The sequence below is a fragment of the Pongo pygmaeus genome, chromosome 12 (genome assembly GCF_028885625.2).
Source record: "Pongo pygmaeus isolate AG05252 chromosome 12, NHGRI_mPonPyg2-v2.0_pri, whole genome shotgun sequence".
Lineage (NCBI taxonomy): Eukaryota > Metazoa > Chordata > Mammalia > Primates > Hominidae > Pongo > Pongo pygmaeus.
In genome coordinates this window covers 101,716,614-101,743,843 of record NC_072385.2, presented here as the reverse complement: position 1 = coordinate 101,743,843, position 27,230 = coordinate 101,716,614, and the positions used below count along the sequence as shown (strand labels likewise).

Sequence of the window (27,230 nt, the reverse complement as noted above, 5' to 3'; positions counted from 1 at the left end):
CCAGGCTGGTCTCAAACTCCTGGCCTCAAGTTATCCCTCTGCCTCGGCCTCCCAAAGTGCTGGGATTACAGGCATGAGCCCCAAGCACAACCACATATATAGCTTTAATTAGGTGAATTTTCAGTAGAAATTTCCAGTAGAGCTATTTGGCAAACTATGTCTTTTTCAGTTCAAGTTGCCTTATCCATTTAAAAATAAAGAGTGTGGTCTGGAGCTAAAAAGCCTGGGTTTGAATTTCTGCTCAGCCATTTACTAGCTCTGTGACTTTGGATGACTTACTAAAAGTTGTCTCCACCACATAGGTTTATTGTGAATATTAAATCCATAAATACACATAAAGTGTCTAGAATAAGTGCTTGGTGTATATTGAGTACTTAATAAATATTGGTTATTATTACCACTATCTCATACTATATCATAGGAACCACTATATCATATCATAGGAACTCTGAAGACGATTAAATACTTAAATGCTGATTTGTATATGTTTGTTTGAAAGGGGACAATTCATCTCTTTCGAAAACCACAAAGATCCTTTTTTGGCAAGTTGTTACGGGAATTTAGACTTGTAGCAGCTGACCGAAGGGTAAGTTATTCCTTAACCCCAATTTTAATTATTGCACAAACAACATTATAACATTGAAGAAAGATAATTTTTAAGGCCAATAGAAATCACTCCTGATCCCGCCACACTGTTTTCATTTTTCTATGTTGGAAAACTATTTTTTTAGTGTAAAATTGCAGTTGTTTGGTGTTAAATTGTTTTACTTTGGTAGGGAGCTTCTGTTAAAGTTTTGATTCTAATTCTGAAGTGTTTTAAAGAAAAATGGTTTTATGGTTGCTTTTTGTTATTAAGTTTTCAAAAAATTAAATGGATCCAGTCTAAAGCCATGTTTTCTCTTTTATTTATTTTTTTTGAGATGGAGTTTCACTCTTGTTGCCTAAGCTGGAGTGCAATGTCATGATCTTGGCTCACCGCAACCTCTGCCTCCCGGGTTCAAGCGATTCTCCTGCCTCAGTCTCCCAAGTAGCTGGGATTACAGGCATGGGCCACCACACCCGGCTAATTTTTTGTATTTTTAGTAGAGATGGGGTTTCACCATGTTGGTCAGGCTGATCTCGAACTCCCGACCTCAGGTGATCCGCCCGCCTCAGCCTCCCAAAGTGCTGGGATTACAGGCGTGAACCACCATGCCTGGCCCATGTTTTCTCATTTTTAATGTAGGGCAAGAAAAATATGTTTTGCGACTGTAAATAAAAAGATGTAATTGCCATCCTTTTAGGCCACCAATGTAAACCTTCTAGTTACTGTGTTTCATGCTTCTCATTGTTGTCTAAATGATAAACTCTCTGAGGGAAGTGACTGTCTCTATTTTGCTCACCTTTTTGTAGAAGTACAATACAAGCATTCAGTAAATATTTGGTGACTTTTAAGTAAAGCCAGCTTCAATGAAACAATAATAAGCAGTACCAATGGGCACTCCAATTGAAACTCTGCCATATTTTCACTATTTTTCAACTCCATTATCCTCATTTGCTTCCTTATCCAACTTAGATTCTATGCTTCATCATTATCATTTCCCTCCTTTTTGTTCTTTTTTTTGAGATGGAATCTTGCTAAATTATCCAGGCTGGTCTTGAACTCCTGGGCTCAAGGGATCCTCCTTCCTCAGCCTCTTGAGTAGCTGGGATTACAGGGGTACACCACCACTCCCAGCTAGTATCATTTTCTTTTATATGTTCTCAACTCTTTTGTGCTCCCCTTCCCTCTGTCTTAATTCTTGGAAAATCCTTAACCTTCATTAAGTTCACTTTCTTTCTACTCTGTACTTGCATCTAAGCAACTGAATGTAACCTGAGAGAAACAAAACCATGTGACTGGTCTCACTTTGAATTCATGATCAGACAGACCATTAGTGCTGCCTGTATTTCTTTCATTTTATATTTCCTTTGTTCATTCAATTTTCCAATTTCCTAGATGGCTGTTTCATACGATGTTCTTTCATTTCTATCCTCAAGCTTCTAATACCTTCTTCATCCTCACCCTAACCTGATGATCTTGCTTCCTGTTTCACCAAGGGAAAAGAAGTAATCAGAAGAAAACTTCTACATCCTATCATTAGCACATCAGCCATCACTCTGCCTTCCCTCCTATTTCTCTGGACAAGCTTTCAGTTCTCCTCTATAAAGCCAATCCTGTCACTTGTTGCCTACTGAAAGATGATGTCCCGATAATTGTTCTGTCTCTTGCATCGTTTTTCTTGCATCATGCATCATTCTCCTCTTTCTTGCATCGTAATTACATGTTATAAAGTTCCACTCTCAGGGCTGCTTCATTTCTCAGCTTCCTTTTATAGCAAACCTACTTGAAAGAATTATCAGTACACTGTGTTCACCTTCTCTTCTCCCCATCATTATTAAACACATACCAGTTAGGTACTTGTGCCCACTAATTCACATAAACAGCTTTTACAAGGTAACCAAAAACCTCTGTGTTGCCAAAATCAAGATTTTTCCTTATTTCTCACCTTACTTGGTTAATGTTGAACAGCCAAGGTCAGTACTTTTTTTTTTTTTTTTTTTTTCTGAGACAGAGTCACTCTGTCTCCCAGGCTGGAGTGCAGTGGCACAATCTCGTCTTACTGTAACCACTTCCCTGGTTCAAGCGATTCTCCTGCCTCAGCCTCCCAAGTAGGTGGAAATACAAGTGCCTGCCACCATGCCTGGCTGATTTTTTGTTTTAGTAGAGACGGGGTTTCACATTATTGACTAGGCTGATCTTGAACTCCTGACCTCCACCCGCCTCGACCTCCCAAAGTGCTGGGATTACAGGCGTGAGCCATTGCACCTGGACAAGATTAGTAACTTTTAGGAACATCATTGTGCACTTTATTCAGATTCACCAGTTGCTTATATTTGGCCCCATTTGCTTCATCATTGTCTCTATAATATGTACTTATAGAGACAAAATGATATGCATATGTATATATTTTTCTCAACTATTTGAGAATTTCTATGTCAGTATTTATTTTCTCTTAAACAACTCTCCTTCTGGAATTATTCTTTTAAACTTGTATACTATAATAACTTAGCTGATGACAATTTTGGTAGATGTAGAAAGTGTGACACAGACTTTTTGAAGGGAGTTATGTTTATTCCTTTGAATATCAGAGTATAAATTGTAGCAACTTGAACAGACCCCGTGAAATTTATCACTTCTGTACACATAAGAGTGATTTTTATTTTCACAGTCCTGGAAGATACTGCTCTTTGGTGTAATAAACTTGATATGTACTGGCTTCCTGCTTATGTGGTGCAGTTCTACTAATAGCATAGGTATGTCACCTTTGTATTTTTATGGAGTTGTTATTTTCACTTTTATTTTTCTCATTGGAAATAAAGGTATATCTTACATAGAATATATTATTCTGAAATGTATATAACTCAAATGATTTAAATAAGGGACTATATTTAAAACTTCCCTGTAAACTGTAAACTTTTGTTCATTTGTTAGGACTGTAATTTTTTTTTAAGTTTTTTTCCTTTTAAAATATATTTTAAAACAGAAATGGGTTCTCGCCATGTTGCCCAAGCTGGTCTCAAACTCCTGAGCTCAAACGATCTACCCACCTCAGCCTCCCAAAGTGCTGGGATTACAGGCGTAAGCCACAATGCCTGGCCATTTTCATTTTAAATAAGCTGTTATTTTTTTTAAATCATTAAATCTATTTGGATAATTTTTTTTTTTTTTTTTTTTGAGACGGAGTCTCACTCTGTCGCCAGGCTGGAGTGCAGTGGTGTGGTCTTGGCCCACTGCATCCTCCAACTCCCTAGTTCAAGCGATTCTCCTGCCTCAGCCTCCCAAGTAGCTGGGATTACAGGCACGTACCACCATACCTAGCAAATTTTTGTAGTTTTGGTAGAGACAGGGTTTCACCATGTTGGCCAGGATGATCTCGATCTCCTGACCTTATGATCCACCCGCCTCAGCCTCCCAAAGTGCTGGGATTACAGCTGTAAGCCACCGTGCCTGGCTGGAGATTTGTTTTTAATGTAATAGATTAAAACTTTAATTTATGCAGTTTGTAAGTTAGATTTTGAGGTTTCTTGGCTTTTCCTTAAAAAGGAAATTCTGTAATTTTTTTCTTGTATCTTAACTTTTTATGTTTTTTATTGCATTGTTCTTTTGTTCGGTTATTCAAGCAATACATTTGAAATAGTGCTGAGATTACAGAAGCAGGCAGAAAAATGGTAACAGGGCTTTTGAACGTTCATTGCTTCATTTTTCCTAATGGAGAAATCAGGTTGGGAAGTAAGCTTTTCTACCAACCAACTTTAGCTACATATATTTATCAAATTTACTAGATAACTGCCAATATATGAGGTTGGCCAGTGACTCAAAAGTTTTTTTGATAATGGATACCCCGGTAGAAATAATTTTGGTAACTTGCTGTATTTTTTTAGAGGGGTCAGTAATATTTTAATCATTTTTTTGTTGTTTTGCAGCTTTAACTGCCTATACTTACCTGACCATTTTTGATCTTTTTAGGTAAGTTTTTAGGAAATCTTAATGTTTTGGAGCCAATAAGGAACTTGGTAGAAATGTGGTATAGCCATACAATTCAGCAATAAAAACAGCAACTACTGGTATCGTACAAGAAAACAATAAAAACACTATGCTATGAAGACAGTCATAAAGGACCACATATTTTATGATTTTATTTATATGAAATGTCCATGGAGAGAATCTATGGAGAGAAAAATAGACTATGAAGAAGTTTTCTTTGCTTAAAAGAAACTAATCTACTAAATAAGTAAAATTATCAACATAGAACAAACACATAAACAACAATAATTAGAGACATAACAGTAATTAGAGGGCAGGTGGGGTGGCTCATGCCTGCAATTCCAGCACTTTGGGAGGCTGAGGCGGGTAGATCACTTGAGGTCAGGAGTTCGAGACCAGCCTGGCCAACATGGTGAAACCCCGTCTCTACTAAAAATACAAAATTAGCCAGGCATGGTGGCGTGTGCCTGTAGTCCCAGCTACTTGGGAGGGTGAGGCATAAGAAGTGCTTGGACCCAGGAGGCGGAGGTTGCAGTGAGCCGAGATTGTGCCACCACACTCCAGCCTGGGCAACGAGAGTGAAACTCAGTCTCAAAAAACAAAATATTTATAAATTTGATTATATTAAAGTTAAAAACTCTAAGTAGCAGATGTCACCATAAACAGAGAATAACCTGAGAAGATATTTGTAATTCATACCTCAAAGGGCTAATTTTGCTAACATTTAAAGGGCCCTACAATTTAAGACAAAGACCAAGAAAAAGAAAAGGAAGAAAAAAATTATAATTCATACAGAGGGTTTACAGAAAAGGAAATATAAATGACACTTATGAAAAGTTGCTTATCTTCACTAACAGTAAGAGAAATGCAAATTAAAATTACTCTGAGATGCTGTTTTGCCTGTCACGTTGGGAAAGCTTAAAAAATTTGAGTATACCTGTGTCGTTCAGTGTAATAGGGAAATGTGCTCTTTTGTTTTTTTAAAAATGGCTTTATTTGGCTGGGCTCAGTGGCTCACGCCTGTAACCCCAGCACTTTGGGAAGCTGAGGAGCGTGGATCACAAAGTCAGGAGTTCGAGACGAGCCTGGCCAATATGGTGAAACCCTGTCTCTACTAAAAATAACAAAAATTAGCCAGGCATGGTGGTGGGCATCTGTAGTCCCAGCTACTCGGGAGGCTGAGGCAGGACAAATTGCTTGAACCCGGGAGGCAGAGGTTGCAGTGAGCCGAGATTGCGGCACTGCACTCCAGCCTGGGCGACAGAGTGAGACTCCATCTCAAAAAAAAAAAAAAAAAAAGGCTTTATTGAGATATTTTAATTCATATGCCTTAAAATGACTTTTAGTCTCTTCATATATAGAGTTGTGCATTAATCACCGTAATCAACTTTACAATATTTTCTTTTTTTTTTTTTTTTTGAGACGAAATCTTACTCTGTCACCCAGGCTGGAGTGCAGTGGCATGATCTCAGCTCACTGCAACCTTCACCTCCCAGTTTCAAGCTATTCTCTTGCCTCAGCCTCCCAAGTAGCTGGGAATACAGTCATGCACCACCACGCCTGGCAAATTTTTGTATTTTTAGTGGAGACGGCGTGTCGCCGTGTTGGCCAGGCTGGTCTCGAACTCCTGACCTCAAGTGATCTGCCCACCTTGGCCTCCCAAAGTGTTGGGATTGCAGGCGTGAGCCACCACGCCTGACCTGCAATATTTTCCTTATCTCAAAAAGAGACCACTCCCCTTAGCTGTTACTCTCCAGTCATTCCATTCTCCCACTCATTCCATTCTCTTCTCCAGCCCTAGGCAACCACTAATCAGTTTTTTCTCTCGATAGATTTGCCTACTCTGGACATGTCATATAAGTGGAATCATACAATATACAGTCCTTTATGACTGTCTTCTTAGCACAATGCTTTTCTGTTTTGTTGTAGCATATATCAATAGTTACTCTTTCTTTTTTTTTTGAGTTAGGGTCTTACTCTGTCACCTAGGCTGGAGTGCAGTGGTGTGATCTTGGCTCAAGCGATTCTTTTGCCTCAGCCTCCCAAGTAGCTGGGACTACAGGCATGTACCACCATGCACGGCTAATTTTTTGTATTTTTATTAGAGCCGGGGTTTCACCATTTTGGCCAGGCTGGTCTCAAACTCCTGACCTCAAGTGGTCCACCCGCCTCGGCCTACCAAAGTGCTGGGATAACAGGCGTGAGCTACTGTGCCTGAGCAATAGGTATGTTTTCTTCTAAGAGTTTTATAGTTTTTGCTCTTACAATTAGGTCTTTGATTTTTTTTGTTGTTGTTTTTGTTTTTTTTAGATGGAGTCTCACTGTCACCCAGGCTGGAATGCATTGGCATGATCTTGGCTCACTGCAGCCTCAGCCTCCCAAAGTGCTGGGATTACAGGCATGAGCCACCACGCCCAATTAATTTTTGTATTTTTAGTAGAGACAGGGTTTTCCCATATTGAACAGGCTGGTCTCAAACTCCCAAACTCAAGTCATCTGCCTGCCTCCGCCTCCCAAAGTGCTAAGATTATGGGCGTGAGCCACTGTGCCCTTTGATCCATTTTGACTTATTTATTTATTTTTTTTTGAGATGGAATCTCCCTCTGTTGCCCAGGCTGGAGTGCAGTGGTGCGATCTCGGCTCACTACAATCTCCGCCTCCCAGGTTCACGCCATTCTCCTGCCTCAGCCTCCCGAGTAGCTGGGACTACAGGCACCCGCCACCACGCCCGGCTAATTTTTGGTATTTTTAGTAGAGACAGGGTTTCACCGTATTAGCCAGGATGGTCTCGATCTCCTGACCTTGTGATCCGCCCACCTCGGCCTCCCAAAGTGCTGGGATTACAGGTGTGAGCCACCGCACCCGGCCGAGTTAATTTTTTAAATGATGTGAGGTTGGGGGTTCAGATTCATTCTTTTGCATGTGGATAACCAGTTGTCCTATCATCATTTGTTGAAAAGACTACTTTCCCCATTGAATTGTCTTGGCACCCTTGTCAAAAACCAGTTCACGGGCCAAGTGTGGTGGCTCATGCCTGTAATCCCAGCATTTTGGGAGGCCAAGGCAGGTGGACCACCTGAGGTCAAGAGTTTGAGACCAGCCTGACTAATATGACAAAACCCCATCTCTACTAAAATACAAAAATTAGCCAGGCATGGTGCCATACACCTGTAGTCCCAGCTACTCAGGAGGCTGAGGCAGGAGAATCGCTTGAACCTGGGGGGCAGAGATTGCAGTGAGCGAGCCGGAATCGCGCCATTGCACTCCAGCATGGACAACAGAACCAGACTCCATCTCAAAAAACAAAACAACAACAACAAACACCAGTTCACTGTAAATGTGAATGTTTATTTTTGGATTCTCAGGTCTGTCACATTGATCTGTATGTCTGTCCTTTATGCCAGTACCATCAGTCTTGATTACTGCAGCTCTGTAGTAAGTTTTGAAATTGGAAAGTGTGAATATTCCAGCTTTGTTCTTTTTCAAGATTGTTTTGGCTAAACAGGCATTTTTTTTTTCTCAGGCTGGAGTGCAGTGGGTTGACCTCGGCTCACTGCGGTCTCAGCCTTTACCACCTAAGCTCAAATGATCCAGCTCAGCCTCCTGAGTGGATGGTACCACAGGCTTGTGCCACCACACCTGCCTAATTTTTTGATATTTTGTAGAAATGAGGTCTTCCTATGTTGCCCAGGCAAGTCTCAAATTTCTGGGCTCAAGTGATCCTCCTGCCTTTCCCTCCCAAAGTGTTGGGATTACAAACGTGAACTACCTGTCCCGGCTGGAAACAGGCATTTTTATACGTTGCTGGGGGGAATATAAATTGGTGCAGCATCTCAAGGGCAATTTGGCAATATCAATTAAATTTATAAATGCCCATAACCTTAAACGTAGCAGTTCCTTTTCTAGTAATTTATGCTGTAGATATATTCCTGTGGTTAAACATGAGTTGCATATGAGGTTATTGAGTCCAAAAGATTGGAAACAATCAGTATATGAATGATGAAATAATGGGGCATGTATACCCCATATTTTGGTACGTACATATCGTAGAATTCTCAAACTTGACCATACATCAGAATTACTTGGAAGGTCTTGTTAAAATACATGTTGCTTCATTTCCAGAGTTACTGATTCAGGAGGCCTAGGGTAGGACCCAAGAATTTGCATGTCTAGCAACAGATGAAACCGATCCTGCTGGGTATAGGGAACCCACTTATCTGTGTAATTAAATATTATGTAGCCTTAAACAATAAAGTCAAAGCATTTTATGGTTTAGAGGTCCTAATGAGGGGAAAAAGCAAGATACACAACAATGTATATAGTATGCTGCAATTTGTATTAAAAAGGGGGAAGAATAAGAATACACACATGTATACACATCCACACACCACACTCATTCATTTGCTTGTATTTGCGTAAATATACATAGGAAAGATAAACAAACTGATAATAATCGGTGTCTTTGAAGAGGAAGACTCTGGCAGGGAGACAAGTTTGAAATCTTCCCACTATGTATCTCTTTTGTAAATTTTGAATTTTAATTATATAAATAAAATGCCAATTTAAAAATAAATAAAAGCAGTTTAAATACGTTACCGCCAAAGAGTGGTGTCTCATGCCTGTAATCCCAGTGCTTTGGGAGGCTGAGGCAGGAGGACATTTGAGCCCAGGAGTTTGAGGCTGCAGAGAGCTATGATCTTAGCACTGTACTCCAGCCTCAGTGACAGAGAGGTACCCTATAGGCCAGGCACAGTGGTTCATGTCTGTAATCCCAGCACTTTGAGAAGCCAAGGTGAAAGGACCGCTTGAGCCCAGGAGTTCAAGACCAGCCTGGGCAATACAGTGAAATCTCTTCTCTACAAAAAAATTTAAAAATTAGCCGAGTGTGGTGGTACACACCTGTAATCCCAGCTACTCACTGAATAGTAGGCAGTAGGATCACTTGAGCCCAAAAGGTCAAGGCTGCAGTGAGCTATGATTGTACCACTGTACTCCAGTCTTGGGTCTTGGTGACAGACTGATACCCTGTCTCAAAAAAAAAAAAAAGGATTTTATTTATTTATTTTTGAGACAGGGTCTCATCCTGTCACCCAGGCTGGAGTGCAGTGGCACGATCTTGGCTCACTGCATGCAGCCTCCTCCGCCTCCCGGTCTCAAGCGATTCTCCTGTCTTAGTCTCCCGAGTAACTGGGATTACAGGCGCCCACCACCATGCCCGGCTAATTTTTGTATTTTTAGTAGAGATGGGGTTTCACCATGTTGGCCAGGCTGGTCTTGAACGCCTGACCTCAGGTGGTCCTCCCGCCTCAACCTCCCAAAGTGCTGGGATTACAGGCTTGAACCACTGTGCTCAGCCCATGCATATACTTTAAAAAGTTACTTTGGGGAATAGTTACTAATGTTACCAACCATATTTGATAACAATAAACTAATGGTAATAAAAATAGTAAAATTTTAAATCTAAAGTAATAATGTTTCCCTAATGTCTTAAGGTTCATAAGGAAAATCTTTTCATTTAATTTGAAGAAGTTTCTTTCTTTAGAGGCCCATAATCTGCCATATGAGTTAGCTATCGCTACATAACGTTTCAGATGAAAGGTGTGATTTAGATTCATTTAGAGCTTCACTAATATCCAAACACAGAAGAAAGTGGTTATCTGATTTTAGAATTTTAAGTGTTAATAAATGCTACTGTTTTACAAAGAGGTGTAGAAATATATTTTATTGGAGAACATTAATACCAAAGTGGTGTTATTAAACTATGGAAATTAAAATGATTTACGCATATAAATAAAATCAAACATATTGAATGATTTGTTAATAAATGGGTACTGATTTTTTAGATTTTTGTAGTAATGGGAAGTAAATTCGATCAGGGTACCATATTTCATCAAATATTAGATGCCAACAGTTTTAAGACAAATACTTATTTTATGTGTCCCCAAGAGAAAAGCTGCTAATTCAACTGTGATGTACTGTAAGACTAACCCTGATTTGAGGATTATTAAGATGTGAAGAAAATGTACTGCTTAAAATTGATGAACTATAGAAAAAGTTTCAGATTTTTATCCATTTTTAAGGGTAAAATTTTCAAAAGTTAATATTTAGACACTGAATTTTTCAGATTTCTTATTATTAACAAATCTTATCTATACAGTATTATTTACAAAGAAAAATTTTACAATTAATAATTGAAGCTTTGGCCAGGCGAGGTGGCTCACGCCTGTAATCCCAGCACTTTGGGAGGCCAAGGCTGGCAGATTCCCTGAGCTCAGGAGTTCGAAACCACCCTGGGCAACATGGTAAAAACCCATCTCTACTAAAATACCAAAAAATGAGTTGGGCATGGTGGCGCACTCTTGTAATCCCAGCTACTTGGAAAGCTGAGGTGGGAGAATCGCTTGAGCCCGAGAGGTAGAGGTTGCAGTGAGCCAGGATTGTGCCACTGCATTCCAACCTGGGCGACAAAGTGAGACTCCGTCTCAAAAAATAAATAAATAATAAATTAATGATTGAAGCTTCAATTGTATATTTCATTTTTCTTTTCTTTTCTTTTTTTTTTTTTTGAGACAGGATATTACTCTGTCACCCAGGCTGAGTACAGTGACATAGTCATGGCTCACTGCAGCTGCAATCTCCTGGGCTTAGGCGATCCTCCTACCTCAGCCTCTGGGGTAGCTGGGACTACAGGTGTTCACTACCACACCTGGCTAATTTTTGTATATTTTTGTGGTGACGGGGTCTCGACATGTTGCCTAGGCTGGTCTTGTACTCTTGGGCTTTCAAATGATCCACCTGCCCTGACCTCCCAAAGTGCTAGGATTACAGGCATGAGCCACCACGCCCGGCCTAATTGTATATTTCTGACTGCAGAAACTCATTTGGCTGCCTTTATGCGATGCAGTTTCAAAAATCATTCATCCATTCAAAACCAACCTAGATTATTTGCTTAACTTCAATGTAAATACCATATTCTTGCTGCGTACATGAATTGGAAGTGAGGTTAGCACACTATATGAACCCTGTCATGATTGTGAAGTACTCTCAAGGAGTTAGCCAGGGCTCTTTTGATTGCAGCCATCAGACTTCCACTGGAGCTATATTGGGGAAGCAAAGGTGTAGGATACTTAATTCTACAGATTCAGGGGTGTTAATGGAATCTGAGGGCAGAGGTTTAGCTGGGCCCCACTGTAAGAATCAAACTTCTCTTTATCTCTCATCTCTGTTCCCTGTACATGGACATGGTTGAGCTATTTTCTTCCTGTAGGTCAGCGTTCCCTACTCCCAAATTGAGGGATAGAAATACAAATACTACTCCAAATTTTCAAATGTGCATTTCCATCATTCAAGAAAGCAGCCAAATTAAGCCTGGAATGCCTTGGTTCCAGTTCCAAATCCTACTTCCAAATCCAGAGCAGCATTTTGTCGCAGCTTAGGTTACCTGCGTCAGGTGCCTATCTGTGGATGAGTCAGCTGTGGCCAGGGAGTAGGGTCATGTTAAGAACATACCAGTTCACAGCCAGGCACGATGCCTCACACCTGTAATCCCAGCACTTTGGGAGGCCGAGGTGGGTGGATCACAAGGTCAGGAGTTCCTGACCAGCCTGGCCAACATGGGGAAACCCCATCTCTACTAAAAATACAAAAATTAGCCGGGCATGGTGGTGCATGCCTGTAATCCCAGCTACTCAGGAGGCTGAGGCAGGAGAATCACTTGAACCCGGGAGGCAGAGGTTGCAGTGAGCCGAGATCGTGCCATTGCACTCCAGCCTGGGCGATAGAGTGAGACTCCATCTGAAAAAAGAACATACATCAGTTCCTGCTGTAATATAGATGGAGAAAAAAATGAAGGATAGTTAATAACTGAGAATTGAGGAATTGTGAGCTAGGGAGACAGACTGTTAGCTCCCTGCTTCATGGAGCCTTTCATATTTCCATTTAAGGATTACAAAATACTTTGATGTCTTCAAGATCCATGAGATAGGAGTATATTATAAGGATGGCTTTTTGGCCAGGCGCGGTGGCTCACGCCTGTAATCCCAGCACTTTGGGTGGCCAAGGCAGGTGGATCACTTGAGGCCGGGAGTTCAAGACCAGCCTGGCCAACATGGCGAAACCTCATCTCTACTAAAAAAATATATATAAAAATTAGCTGGGCATGGTGGTGCACGCCTGTAATCACAGCTACTTGGGAGGCTGAGGCAGGACAATCACTTGAACCCGGAAGGAAGAGGTTTCAGTGAGCCAAGATGGCACTACTGCACTCCAGCCTGGGCAACAGAGCGAGACTGTCTCAAAAAAAAAAAAAAAAAGGGATGCCTTTTATTAATCAGGTAACTAACATATTTAATTGGGTCTAACGCAGATAGTTGTTACCTCAATTTCATATATAACTTGTTTTAGAGTGAATCTACTATACTTGGAAAATGAACATAATTTTATCTCACTCAAAATGTTGTCAAGGTATTATTAATATTTATTTTAACTTTTAACAAAGATGAAATGAAGCGTATCAAAGTTAAAATTGATCATATGTGTCATTTTTTAGCATTTTCAGTTACTGAAACCATTTAGGGTGGATAACATTGTGTAGTGGAAGTATGAGTTTAGGTTCTACTTAACTGACTTGATGTATTATAACTTTATTCTGTTCCTTCACATGTTAAAATCTTCCAAGTATACCACATGTTCAGATGCTCACTGTGATTAGATGGTAAACTACTAGAATTAATTATCTTAATAAATTATTAAAATAATTTATTATTAATTTAGTCTGTGCAAACACAGATAACTTTCAACCACTTAGGAATTCTGAAAACTTAATTTATCTTCACATGTTCTCTTCTAGTTCTAATACTAAATTTATTTTTCTTTTTACTTAGTTTAATGACATGTTTAATAAGTTACTGGGTAACAATGAGGAAACCTAGCCCTGTCTATTCATTTGGGTAAGTTCAAATTATTTTATTTCCTGCTAACTTATGACTACTAAAATATTATTTATAGCAGACAATAAAGAGCTAGCTAGAGTATTTCTGGAAAATAAATGCTACGTACTTAGTGAAATGATGATCAGATAGTGAAAATAGATAGGCTGGGCACAGTGGCTCACGCCTGTAATCCCAGCACTTTGGGAGGCTGAGGCAGGCAGATCACCTGAGGTCAGGAGTTCGAGACCAGCCTGGCCAACATGGCAGACCCCTATCTCTACTAAAAATACAAAAATTAGCCAGGCGTGGTGGCATGCACCTGTAATTCCAGCTACCTGAGAGGCTGAGACAGGAGAATCGCTTGAACCCAGGAGGTGGAGGTTGCAGTGAGCCGAGATCGTGCCATTGCACTCCAGCCTGGGCAACAGAGCAAGACTCTGTCTCAAACAAAAGAAAATAGATAGAAAAGCATCTTCCAAGAAACATAAATATTTAAGGTATAAATCATATTAAAATAAAATGTTCACATTAGGTTTTTTATATTTTATAAAGCAAATATTTAAAAAAGTTCACATTAAGTTCTTTAATATTTTGGGAATTTATTTTAGCTAGAGCAAGTACAAAGGATTTTCATGTTAGTGTATCTTCTAGATGTTAAATAAATGTGATATAGTTTAATAATAGGCAGTGGTAAAGATGGATTTTCATCTGAAACTGGATTTGTGATAGCAATGGATCAACAAATAATTTGAGATTTGTTTCCATAATTTTAAAAATTACTGAGGCCAGATGTGGTGGCTCACGCCTGTAATCCTAGCACTTTGGTAGGTTGAGGCAGGAGGATTGCTTGAGTTAGAAGCCAGCCTGGGCAACATAGTGAGACCTGTCGCTACAAAAATTTTTTTTTAATTAGCTGGACATGGTGGTGTACACCTGTGGTCCCAGCTGCTTGGGAGGCTGAGGTGGGAGGATTGCTTAAGCCCAGGAGTTTGAGGCTGCAGTGAGCTATAATTGCATCACTGCATTACAGGTGGCAAGAGTAAGACCCTGTCTCAAAAAAAAAAAAAAAATTTACTGAAAGTTGAAAGGAAATAATCTTTTATATTAAAGGTTTAAAAATGTATTTAAACATGAGTTCCTTTTAGATTCTAGGAAACGACTTGAAAGAATTTTACTTCATTATTATTATTATTTTTTACCTGAAGAGGCATATCGACCAAGGAATTTTACTTTAGTAAAGAAACTTTTGGACCAAACTTAGTCTTCTTTTCCACCATACCATTCATTGGGACTATATTCTTTTGAACAAAATTAGGTTTTATTTACTTAAACAATTGGAAGAAGTAAACATAGAATTTTAATGCAAAATAAGGATTTTCATAAATCAATCATAAATCAAAATGAATTTTAAAAAAATATTTATTGTTTTTAATTTTATTTATTTTTTGAGACGGTTTCTCACTCTTTCACCCAGGCTGGAGTGCAGTGGTGTGATCTGGGCTCACTGCAGGCTCTGCCTTCTGGGTTCCAGCGATTCTTCTGCCTCAGCCTCCGGAGTACCTGGGATTACAGGCGTGTGCCACCACGCCTGGCTAAGTTTTTTTTTTTTGTATTTTTAGTAGAGATGGGGTTTCACCATGTTGGCCAGGCTGGTCTTGAACTCCTGACCTCAAATGATCCAGCTACCGCTGCCTCCCAAAGTGCTGGGATTACAGGTGTGATCCACCACACCTGGACTTTTTTTTTTTTTTTTTGACAGTTTTGCTGTGTTGCCTAGGCTGAAGTGCAGTGGTGTGATCTTGGCTTATTGCAACCTCCACCTACCAGATTCAAGCAATTCTCATGCCTCAACCTCCAGGGTATCTGGGATTACAGGTGTGCACCACCACACCCAGCTAATTTTTATGTTTTTAGTAGAGATGGAGTGTCACCATGTTGGCCAACCTGGTCTCCAGCTCCTGGTCTCAAAGTGCCAGGCCCAGCCTGTGTCACTGAAATTTGAGAGAGTTGCATTATCACTGTGATAATGAGTTGTAAGGTATAGATATATCCATATAAGGAAATTTGCCACTGCAAGTGACAGAAATCTAACTTAGTTTGGGGCCTGGTGCGGTGGCTCACGCCTATAATCCCAGGACTTCGGGAGGCCAAGGTGGGTGGATCACCTGAGGTCAGGAGTTTGAGAACAGGCTAGCCAACATGGCGAAACCCCATCTCTACTAAAAACACACACACAAAAATTAGCTGGGCGTGGTGGTGGGCACCTGTAATCCCAGCTGCTTGGGAGGCTGAGGCAGGAGAATCACTTGAACCTGGGAGGCAGAGGTTGCAGTGAGCCGAGATCGTGCCACTGCATGCCAGCCTGGGCAACGGAGCGAGACGCTGTCTCAAAAAAAAAAAAAAATTAGTTTGGGGAGTTGGATGCAGTGGCTCATGCCTGTAATCCCAGCATTTTGGGAGGCCCAGGTGGTCGATCACTTGAGTTTAGGAGTTTCAGACCATCCTGAGCAAAGAGCGAGACTCCGTCTCTACAAAAAAATACAAAAATATGCTGGGTGTGGTGGGGCGTGCCTGCATTCCCAGCTATTCAGGAGACTGAATTGGGAAGATGGCTTGAAGCTGGGAGGCAGAGGTTGCAGTGAGCTGAGACGGTGCCACCGCACTCCTGCCTGGGCGACAGAACCAGACCCTGTCTCCAAAAAAAAAAAGAAAAGAAAAAGAAAAATGAGTTTGGGGGAAAAAATGGGAGGACTTTTACAATTTATGTAACCAAACTGCTGTGGGAAGACAGTAACTGGCGCAGGCCCTAGACCACTGAGGACATTGTCATTTTTTTGCCTCCCAGGCCTGCTTTTCTCTGCATGTCCTGTTCAGTCTCTCAGACCACTTTTCTCCACCAATCTGGAATGATACTCCTAGCAAGACCTTAATTCACACCTTCTCACCTTCATCCGAGAGAGGAAATAATAAATTACTACTGTTAAAATAATATTTATGGTAGGCAATAAAGAGCTAGCTAGAGTATTTCTGGAAAATAAATGCTGCCTAGTTCAGAAAATCATGAGAACTGTTGCTTGGGCCAGCTTGCAACAGGCATCAGTCTTTATAGATCAGTTACTGTGGATAGAAGACAAGGTCATGTAAGGACGTGACGGCTCCCATTTTGGCTCACTTGCTTAGAGTGAACGGGAAAGAAAGGAGCAGTTAAGCAATAAAGTTAAACACTCAAATATATTTGCAATCGGTCACATAGCTGAAGTATCACATATATCTGGAGACTTCAAAATCCAGTTCTCTAGGCCTGAGAACTATCTAGAATTTCAGACTACCTTCTTGACAGCTTCACATGGATGTCTAATTGGTGTCTTAAACTTAGGAAAAAATTCTTGGTTTCTTCCCCAAAAACCTATTCCTTTGTAGTTTTCCCCATCTCAGTAAATACCATCAGCACTCTGTTGCTCAAACAAAAAATTCTGGGAATTTCTGTTGATTACTGTCTCTCATCACCCACATTTAATCTATTAGCAGATTAATTATGTCAAGGTAACCTACAAACACATCCAGAATTACCCCCAACCCCATTTCTATCTCCACTACTGCCATCCCAGACCAAGCTACTTTCATTTGCAGCCAGTGTTTTTCTTTTAAACCTATATCATATTATCCCTCTCCCCTTAAAACCATCCAGTTGTTTCCCATAATACTTAGAATAAAATCCTAACTCCTTTTTCTAATTTACAAAGCCCTTATATGATCAGGACCCTGCCTACTTTTCTTCAACTTAATCTTCTCATGGCCTCTATAGGATACTGACTTTCTTTTTGTTGTTTGAATGCTACTAACTCATTCCCATTTTAGAGCCTTTGTATAAGATCTGCCTGATATGCTCTTCACCTGATCTTTGCAAGGCTGGCTTCATCGTGTTATTCATATCTTAATATCACTAAATGCTAATTTCCATTAAGTGACTGAATGGCCCAATCAAAAATAGTCATCTGGTTAATCTCTTGTCACATCAGACTACTATAATTATCTGTACAGAATTTACCAAACAAAGTATTTGTTTTTCTGTCCCTACCCTTTAAAATGTAAATTTCAGAGCTGGGTGTGGTGGCTTATGCCTATAATCCCAGCACTTTGGGAGGCTGAGGTGGGAGGATCACCTCAGGTCAGGAGTTCGAGACCAGCCTAACCAACATGGTAAAACCTCATCTCTACTAAAAATACAAAAATTAGCCAGGTGTGGTGGTGCGAGCCTGTCGTCCCACCTACTCATGAGATTGAGGCAGGAGAATCACTTGAGACCGGGAGGCGGAGACTGCAGTGAGCCAAGATCGTGCCACTGTACTCCATCCTCTGTCTCAAAAAATAAAATAAAATAAGTAAATTTCATAGAAGTAAGGACCCTGTCTTGTTTTCTGTAATATCTTTGTGCAATTTGATGAATTTTAAGAAATGAATACATTTGTATAGTTACTATCTGGATCATGATATAAAACATTACAAGTCCCCCAAAACCTCCCTTCGTGTCCATTCAGACCCTACCAGAAGTAACTGGTAATCTGACCTCTAACATTGCATATTAGTTTTGCCTGTTTCTGAATATCCTTTAGATGGAATATAGTATGTACTATCTTGTTCATTCTTGTTCATTGCTGTCATATTCCATTATATGAATGTATCATAAATTGCTTAATTGTTAAGGACATTTAGATGACTTTCACTTTTTAGCTATTATAAATAAAACTACTTCTGAACATTCTTGTATATATCTTTTAGTGCACATGTGTACCCATTTATGTTGGGTATGTATCTTTGAGTGAAATTAGTTTGAATTTGCATGTTCATTATTAAAAAATAAGATAATACCAAACCGTTTTCCAGAGCAGTTTTACTAATTTATACTCCCACTGGTAGTGTTTGAGAGTTGCATTTGCTTCGTGTCCTTGCCAACAGTTGCTATTGTCTTTTTTTTTTTTTTCTTTTTTTTTTTTTGGAGGGAGCATCTCGCTTGGTTGCCCAGGCTGGAGTGCAGTGGTGCGACCTTGGCTCACTGCAACCTCCATCTCCCGGAGTTAAGCGATTCTTGTGCTTCAGCGTCCTGAGTAGCTGGGACTACAGGCATGCACCACCATGCCTGACTAATTTTTTTTATTTTTTTATTTTTAGTAGAAATGGGGTTCCACCATGTTGGCCAGGCTGGTCTTGAACTCCTGACCTCAAGTAATCCACCCACTTTGGCCTCCCAAAGTGCTGGGATTACAGGCATGAGCCACCGCACCCGGCCTTTTTTTTTTTTTTTTTTTTTTAAGGCAGGGTCTTACTCTGTCACCCATGTTGGAGTACAGTGGCATGATCATAGCTCATTGCAGCCTTCAATACCTGGGCTCAAGTGGCTCTCCTGCCTCAGCCTCCTGAGTTGCTAGGACTACAGGCACATCCCACCATGCCTGGCTAATTTTTAAAATATTTTTGGAGTCAGGGGTCTCACCATATTGCCCAGGCTGGTCTTGAACTGGCTTCAAGCGATCCTCCCACACCCCGAGTAGGTGAAATTACAGGTGTGGAGCCATCGTGCCCAGCTGTTATTGTCTTTTTTTATAAAGGCCATTCTGTGGTATGCAGTGGTATTTCATTGTGGTTTTAAGTTATTTTCCTTATGACTAATTGAGCACCTTTACATATGTTGATTAACCATTCAGATCACCTCTTTTTTAAAATGCTTGTTAAAATCTTTTAACAATTTCCCGTTTTTCTGTATTAATCTGTAACAGTTCTTTATATATAAGTATCTTCTCCTTCTCTTAGTTGCCCTTCTTTCTCTTAATGGTATCTTCTGATGAATAAAAGTTTTAAATTTTAGGCCGGGTGTGGTGGCTCACGCATGTAATCCTAGCACTTCGGGAGGGTGAGGTGGGCGGATCATTTGAGGTCAGGAATTGGAAACCAGCCTGACCAACATGGTGAAACCCCATCTCTACTAAAAATACTAAAATTAGCCACGCATGGTGGTGGGTGCCTGTAATCCCAGCTACTCAGGAGGCTGAGGCAGGAGAATCTCTTGAGCCCAGGAAGCGGAGGTTGCAGTGAGCCGATATCGCGTCATTGCTCTTCAGCCTGGGTGACAGAGTGAGACTCCGTCTCAAAAAAAAAAAAAAAAAAAGTTTTAAATTAAATTTATTTTTTTGGGTTGGTCCTTTTGTGTACTTGTTAAGAAATCTTGGCATACCCCCAGGTCATAAAGACACTTTGTTCTGTTATCACCTAGAAGCCTTACTGTTTGATTTTTCATATTTAATCCTACAATCCAGTTGGAATAGATTTTTTTGGTATGGTGTGAAGCAGGAGTAAAGGCAGTGGACTGCAGTGGCGCAATTCGGCTCACTCCAACCTCCATCTCCCAGGTTCAAGCAATTCTCGTGCCTCAGCCTCCCAGGCAGCTGGGATTACAGGCGCACCACCACGCCCAGCTAATTTTTTGTATTTTTAGTAGAGACAGGGTTTCGCCATGTTAGCCAGGCTGGTCTTGAACTCCTGGCCTCAAGTGATGTGCCTGCCTCGGCCTCACAAAGTGCTGGGATTGCATGTGTGAGCCACTGCGCGTGGCTCTTCTTTACTGCTTTTATGTGCCACCTTTTTCACAAATCAGATGACTATATGTATGTGTAGGTCTGTTTCTAGATTCTCTTTTCTGTACAATTTGGTGTATTTGTACTTGGATTAGTACTGCACTATGTCAATTATTACAGCTTTGAAATACCTATTGATATTGGTAGTATAAATTTTCCAGCTTCGTTCTTCTTCAAGGTTATCTTTGCTTTCTTTCACATTTTGCAGTTCCATATGCATTTTAATATCAGCTTCTCAACTTCCACAAATAACATTGGTGCATTTGCATACTGTTTTTTCCTGTTCTTTTTTATTTTTTCAGTAGCTGGAAAAAACACTTAATTTGTATTCTATCATAACCTACTTTTTTCACTCACCTTTTTCCATGTCAATAAATACTTTTTTTGTTTAACAATATATAATGTTCTATTGTTGATTCCAGCATTTTTCCTTTACAAATAACAATGTGATGTACGGTCTTAATTTTTTTGTCTTTTCTGTACCTCCATGATTATTTTCTTGAAAAATTTTAAGCATTTATACTTACCATAAATATTGAATACCATTAGACCATGTGTTGCAGGAAAAACTAAAACAACAGTTCCTGGCCTCTGGCTTATAGTCTAGGGATTATAAAATATACTCATAATTCACTGTAATTATGTATAGAAATGAGAGGCAGTATAATAAGTGGTTAAAATATGAATTCTAGAGTCAGAGTGTTTGAGTTTGAAAACCTTCTACTTGCTAGCTATATGACTCTAAACAGTTACTTTTCTTCTTCGTGTCCTAAATTTCTTATCTGTTTGGAAAAAAAAAAAAATGAGCCAAGTGTGGTGGCACATGCCTGTAGTCCCAGCTACTCGGGAGGCTGAGCAGCTGGGAGGATTACTTGAGCCTGGGAGTTCAGGGTCCAGCCTGGGCAACATAGCTAGACCCCCATCTCTTGTAAAAAAGAAAAAAGTGGATAAAGTAATTCTAATAAGGGGTTGGGAGGTTTAGATGAGGTAATATGTTAAGCACTCTGGTGTCTAACGCACAGTGGGTCAATTAAGTGCTATTATTATGATTGTGATTATTTCTAGAAAAATAAGGACTATAAGTGGGTCCTGGTAATTGTCTTTTTTTTTTTTTTTTTTTAATCATTTTAAAGTTTTTCTGGGAAGAGAAAGCCTCTGACATGGGCTGAAGGTGCTCTCTCTTCTGAGTCCTACGAATTGTACAAATAGGTACTCTTTGGAATCTGTGATTTTCATTGTTTATTATTATTCTAGAAACCCTAATCTGCTCTAACAGTGTTTGGCTCATAGTAGACAGCACATATGTGTATTAAGTGAGCAAATAAATGAATGTAAATGTGTTCTAGAGAGACTGGTTTGTGAATTGAAAGAATTGTGATGATCTAATTAATGTTTTGGTTTCAGGTTTGAAAGATTAGAAGTCCTGGCTGTATTTGCCTCCACAGTCTTGGCACAGTTGGGAGCTCTCTTTATATTAAAAGAAAGGTACATTTGTATATGATATTATTCTAAATCCCACCTGTGACACCTTTGGGAACATGAAATAAATCCGTCAGACACATTTGCTTTCAAGGGTATGAAAATTTAGATGAGCAGGGCTGGAGTTTTGATAGTACACTTTCTTTATGTTTCAGACTTTTTCTTCTGTTTCTTTTTTTTTTACTTCCTTCCTTAATGCTACTAAATTGAATCAGAAGTGGTTGTGAATGAAACAGATTCAGTCAGGCATGTTTGATGCTTATTACAAACCCATTGAAATAGGCTTGGCAGAGAAAGATTGACATTACATGTTAAGGATAATTTGTGAAAAAAGAAAACAACTAAAAAGGATAATTTGTGAGTCTCCTTGCCTCATGACTGCTAATAGTTAATAGTTGTAATATTAAAAGATTTTGTGAACTTTAAGGTGGGTTAATGATATATTTAATAAAGCTTTTTAACTTTATAATTTATAGGACTTATTTAATACATTTTTATTTCTTTTAGTGCAGAACGCTTTTTGGAACAGCCCGAGATACACACGTGAGATTTTATTTTCAATATATAATTTACTATTGATTCTTAATTATTAATTGATGTATTATTAAACAGTTGGCCAATGTCAGAGTTCAGACTGTAGCAACATAACGTTTTTGCTGGTATTTCACAAACAAAATTCCCTAATACCAAGACTCCATTTCTTTACTCTTAACAGTTCCCAAGTTCTAAATATTTTTATACTACACAGGAAGGCCTTTCTATCTTGGCTTCAGGCTTCTCATTATTTCCAGACCTAGGAAACACTAAGCCGGCTCCCCCTAGTCTTCTGTAATTTCAAATTTGACCTTCAAAATCTTGTCATAGCAACTATAGAAAAGAGAATTGGACCAGGCTCAGGGATTCAGTGTAATCCCAGCACTTTGGGAGGCTAAGGCAGGAGGATTGCTTGAGTCCAGGAGTTCAAGACCAACCTGGACAACAGAGTGAGACCCTGTCTCCAAAAAAAAGAAATGTATATATGTTTCATATGTATTGCAACTATGTGATTTTCATATACATATGAAAAGAGAATTGTATGTATCATATATATGAAAAAACAATTGTATTTCTCAACTGTATAGCTGCCAACTATATGGACCTTATCTATTCTGATCAGTTTAATTCCGCAAAGTCTGACTTGTCCAGTATATCGTAAAACAAATACCATCAATATTTATACAGATTTATAACAGCGTTTACCTGTAGGAAGATACTGTTAATGCTAAAAGTCCTCTCTTATCCTTTGTAAGATGGAGCAACAGTAGATGGGACATGGGTGATGGGGCTAGAAACGAAGTTCAGATTCTGTATCTGGAAACACCAAATCATTAAAGCAGACCACTTTACCTTCCCACCTCTTAGTCCCTCTACGTATTGAAATTACATACTGATAATACCAAGAACAAATTAAAGGTGAATGTTATCATTGTTCTTTTTAGGGGAAGATTATTAGTTGGTACTTTTGTGGCTCTTTCTTTCAACCTGTTCACGATGCTTTCTATTCGGAATAAACCTTTTGCTTATGTCTCAGAAGGTATGTTTTTTATTTACTATTAATTTAAAAGTCCAACTAATCTCTCATAAAAACAAGTCTTTTGTTTGTTTCATTCACTCAAATCAATGAGGAAGTATATTCTGAAGAGAAGAGAGAACTAGCCCAAATGTTCTCAAGTCTTTTTTAAGTGGAAAATTATAAAGCAAAATCTCATTAGTTCAAGCTTTAAAATAACAAATTATTTTAAAACAGGCAGGAGTGACCTGTAAATTAAATCATGTAGTGATGAAAAATTACATTTACCAAATAATGTGAGATTTTAAATGTGTAATCTATCTAAGAAAAGTCTATTGTAAGCATTTTAGAAGTATCAGTATACTTAGAATAGTTGATATGCTAATTGAAAATAATTGTATTCTGTTAATAAAGTAAGTTCCCAGGAACTTCTCTTTGGCAATGGTGGATGGGCATATATATTTGCAAGTAGCCAAACTTTATTTCTTTGGAAATATTCTTTTATTTTGAAGTGTTTACAACTTCAGACTGTTTTTTCACTTTTGCAGTCAAAATTATTTTCTTTTTTCAATAATTTAAGTGTTTTGGAATCCCACTAACCCACAAAAGAGTTAGCCACTAAGAGATGGAGAAGTGAGGTGAAAATAGAAATGGGATGTGTGCACAGACCCACACTTTGAAGTATAGAGAAGCACAGATAGGTGTGGATCTTTTTAGATCTCACTCTAGGACAGTCAAGAGAAGAAAGTTTTCTGAAATGCCCATTCAAGTTTAAACAACTTCATGAATGTTATGAAGATAAATTGTGTTTGTATGAGTTAAAGAAGTAGTGCATGAATTAGAAAATTAAATAATGATACTTAAGATCACCAGAATTTCTTGAAAAAAATTCATAATTTATAAAATACTATAACACTTACTCTAGAAATTTTTAAGATGGTGCAAAGATTTAGAAACACTATTTCCCTGTAAAGATCAGGAAGATACAAGAAGGAAATAAGACTACTGATAATCTTATGACCCACAGATAATATGTTAACATTTCTATGTTATTCATTCCACTTTTTTTATGCACACGTACATATAATTTTATGTGCTTACTTAGAATTGTATATATTACAATTTTATGCCTGGTTTTTTTTTTTTTTTTGAAATGGAGTCTCACTCTGTTGCCCAGGCTGGAGTGCAGTGGCGCAATCTTGGCTCACTGCAACCTCTGCCTCCTTGGTTCCAGGGGTTACAGGAATGTGCCACCACGCCTGGCTGATTTTCATATTTTTAGCAGAGACAGGATTTCCCCATGTTGGCCAGGCTGGTCTCGAACTCCTGACCTCAGGTGATCTGTCCATCTTGGCCTCCCACAGTGCTGGGATTACAGGTGTGAGCCACTGCGTCCGGCCATGTCTGGCTTTTTTGTTAGCATTATGTCTTCAGTATTGCTTCTCATTAAATACTCTTCGAATGTAAATGATTTTTTAATGCTTGCATAATATTGTTATGAATATTTTAAAATATTTTATACATTTCTAACTTTTCCTTTTATAAATAACTCTATAATCAGCCTCTTTAGATCAATTTTGTCTGAGTTTTTTATTCTTTCTGTAGGATAAATTCCCTGAGAAGGAATTATTTACTGGATTAAAAATACGGTATTTTTCAAAGGCTTTGTTGTATATTGCCAAATTTATTTCCAGAAAAGTTATCTAGTTTGTATTTGTATTATATTTTATTTTATTTATTTATTTATTTTTATTTATTTATTTTTTTATAGAGACAAAGTCCCCCTGTGTTACCCAGGCTGGTCTCAAACTCCTGGGCTCAAGCGGTCCTCTCACATCAACCTCCCAAAGTGCTGGGACAACAGGCATGAGCCACTGCTCCCAGCCTACTTTATATTTTCATTAGCTGGAAATGAAGGTTCCCAGAAACATCAAGATTTGTGACATTAGCTGGGCTTGGTAGCATGTGCCTCTAGTCCCAGCTACTCAGGAGGCTGAGGTGGTTGTATTGCTTGAGTTCAGGAGTTTGAGTCCAGCCTGGGAAACATAGCAAGACTCTGGCTTTAAAAAAAAATGAAGGCTGGGTGTGGTGGCTCACACCTGTAATCCCAGCAGTTTGGGAGACCAAGGCAGGCGGATCACAAGGTCAGCAGTTCGAGACCGGCCTGGCCAACATGGCAAAACTCTGTCTCTACTAAAAAATTATAAAAATTAGCCGGGCATGGTGGCAGGCGCCTGTGATCCCAGCTACTCGGGAGGCTGAGACAGGAGAATCCCTTGAACCTGGTAGGCGGAGGTTGCAGTGAGCCGAGATCACGTCATTGCACTCCTGCCTGGGTGACAGAAGTGAAACTCCATCTCAAAACAAAATAAAAGAAAAAAGTTTTGTGAAATTACTTGAAATTTGAGTGGAAAATAATATTAACTACTTTCTATATGCCAAGCACTGCTAAATACTTTACATAGAATAACCCATTTAATTCTAGCCAGGTAGGTACCCAGGTCCTCACCTGGCTTTTTTGAGAGTTGAGGGAATTAATTTGTATGTAGTTTGAATATCCCTTATCTGAAATGCTTGGGGCCAGAAGTGTTTCACATTTTAGGTTGTCGTAGATTTTGGAGTGTTTGCATTATATTTATGGATTGAGCATCCCAAACCTGAAAATTTTGAATTCGAAACGCTCCTATGAGCATTTCCTTTGAGTATCATGTTGGTGCTCAAAGTTGTGGATTTTTGGTTTTCAGATTTGGGATACTCAGCCTATACCTATGGCCCATTCTCAGCACACTAGTTAGGAAGCTCTGCTTAAAAGTATAAAGAACTGCCCGGTGCGGTGGCTTACACCTATAATCCCAGCACTTTGGGAGGCCGAGGCAGGTGGATCACCTGAGGTCAGGAGTTCAAGACCAGCCTGACCAACATGGTGAAACCCCGTCTCTACTAAAAATACAAAATTAGCCAGGTGTGGTGGCACGCACCTGTAATCCCAGCCACATGGGAGGCTGAGGCAGGAGAATTGCTTGAACGCAGGAGACAGAGGTTGCAGTGAGCCGAGATGGTACCACTGCACTCCAGCCTGGGCAAAAAGAGTGAAACTCCATCTCAAAAGAAAAAGTATAAAGAACCTTTAAAACTTTAAATTAATAGTAACAATGACATAAATTCCTTCAGGTCAACTGTATATTGTATAATAGTTGAAACTGCTTTTGACTTAGTGGCATAAGGGCATAAAAGGAAACATTTATAGATTTGAGGAGTAGCATGTTCTTTTGTAATGTTATTCAGTCACTGCCAAATTTATTTTTTTAAATTAAAGAACTCAAATATTTCGGGTAGTGGGTTTTTTTTCTTCTATATAGATAATTTAAGTATTTTCTTCTTAAAGCTGCTAGTACGAGCTGGCTTCAAGAGCATGTTGCAGATCTTAGTCGAAGGTAAGATGTTATGGAGTTTCATGATATGCATAATTTAAAGGAATACACAAGAAATGCATCTATCATGGGAACTTAAATTATTCATTGCTGAGGTTACTACATGAATCACACAGATCAAATTGTTATTCTCCCTTTACTTTTTAATTGACGATACAAAAGAGAACTTTATAAATGAAAGGGCTTTGTTCACAAATCCTCTTTGCTTTCTTTAAGAAGTACACTATGTGGTACCAAAATACAAGTTATCTTTTACAAGGCTGTCACCAGTTTTATGTGAGTTCTACTAATGGATACTCTTTTTGTTTTTTCTTAGCTTGTGTGGAATTATTCCAGGACTTAGCAGTATCTTCCTTCCCCGAATGAATCCATTTGTTTTGATTGATCTTGCTGGAGCATTTGCTCTTTGTATTACATATATGCTCATTGAAATTAAGTGAGTATTTTTTATTGTTGTCAAGTATGTTTTGATTTCTGGGGCCTTACTTTTAAGGGCATCAACAGGATGGATAGTGGTCAAGCTTCTAGCAGTTTTGCTTATGACCTGTGTAACTTAGATCACGTCTTTTCCTTAGGTGTCTTCATCCGAAAAATTAAGGGGATTGGGTTCAATAAGTATTTCTTACCACAATGTATAATGCAGAC

General features: G+C 39.2%; 1 protein-coding gene across 9 annotated transcripts in view; it reads left to right on the top strand.

Annotated features, from left to right (window-relative positions):
• SLC30A6 (solute carrier family 30 member 6) overlaps positions 1 to 27,230 on the top strand; it is a 59,391-nt gene that overhangs the window by 6,711 nt on the left and 25,450 nt on the right. For 2 of the 9 annotated variants that reach the window (XM_054475630.2, XM_054475632.2), the window contains exons 2-10: positions 500 to 586; positions 3,252 to 3,336; positions 4,507 to 4,549; positions 13,450 to 13,515; positions 21,531 to 21,611; positions 22,113 to 22,148; positions 23,084 to 23,178; positions 26,540 to 26,588; positions 26,902 to 27,021. In XM_054475630.2, coding sequence (XP_054331605.1) covers positions 500 to 586; positions 3,252 to 3,336; positions 4,507 to 4,549; positions 13,450 to 13,515; positions 21,531 to 21,611; positions 22,113 to 22,148; positions 23,084 to 23,178; positions 26,540 to 26,588; positions 26,902 to 27,021 — 662 coding nt within the window. Of the gene's footprint in view, positions 1 to 499; positions 587 to 3,251; positions 3,337 to 4,506; positions 4,550 to 6,672; positions 6,793 to 13,449; positions 13,516 to 21,530; positions 21,612 to 22,112; positions 22,149 to 23,083; positions 23,179 to 26,539; positions 26,589 to 26,901; positions 27,022 to 27,230 lie in introns of those variants that run through there. The other 7 variants (XM_063648846.1, XM_054475634.2, XM_063648848.1 and 4 more) reach the window with 6 other exon arrangements.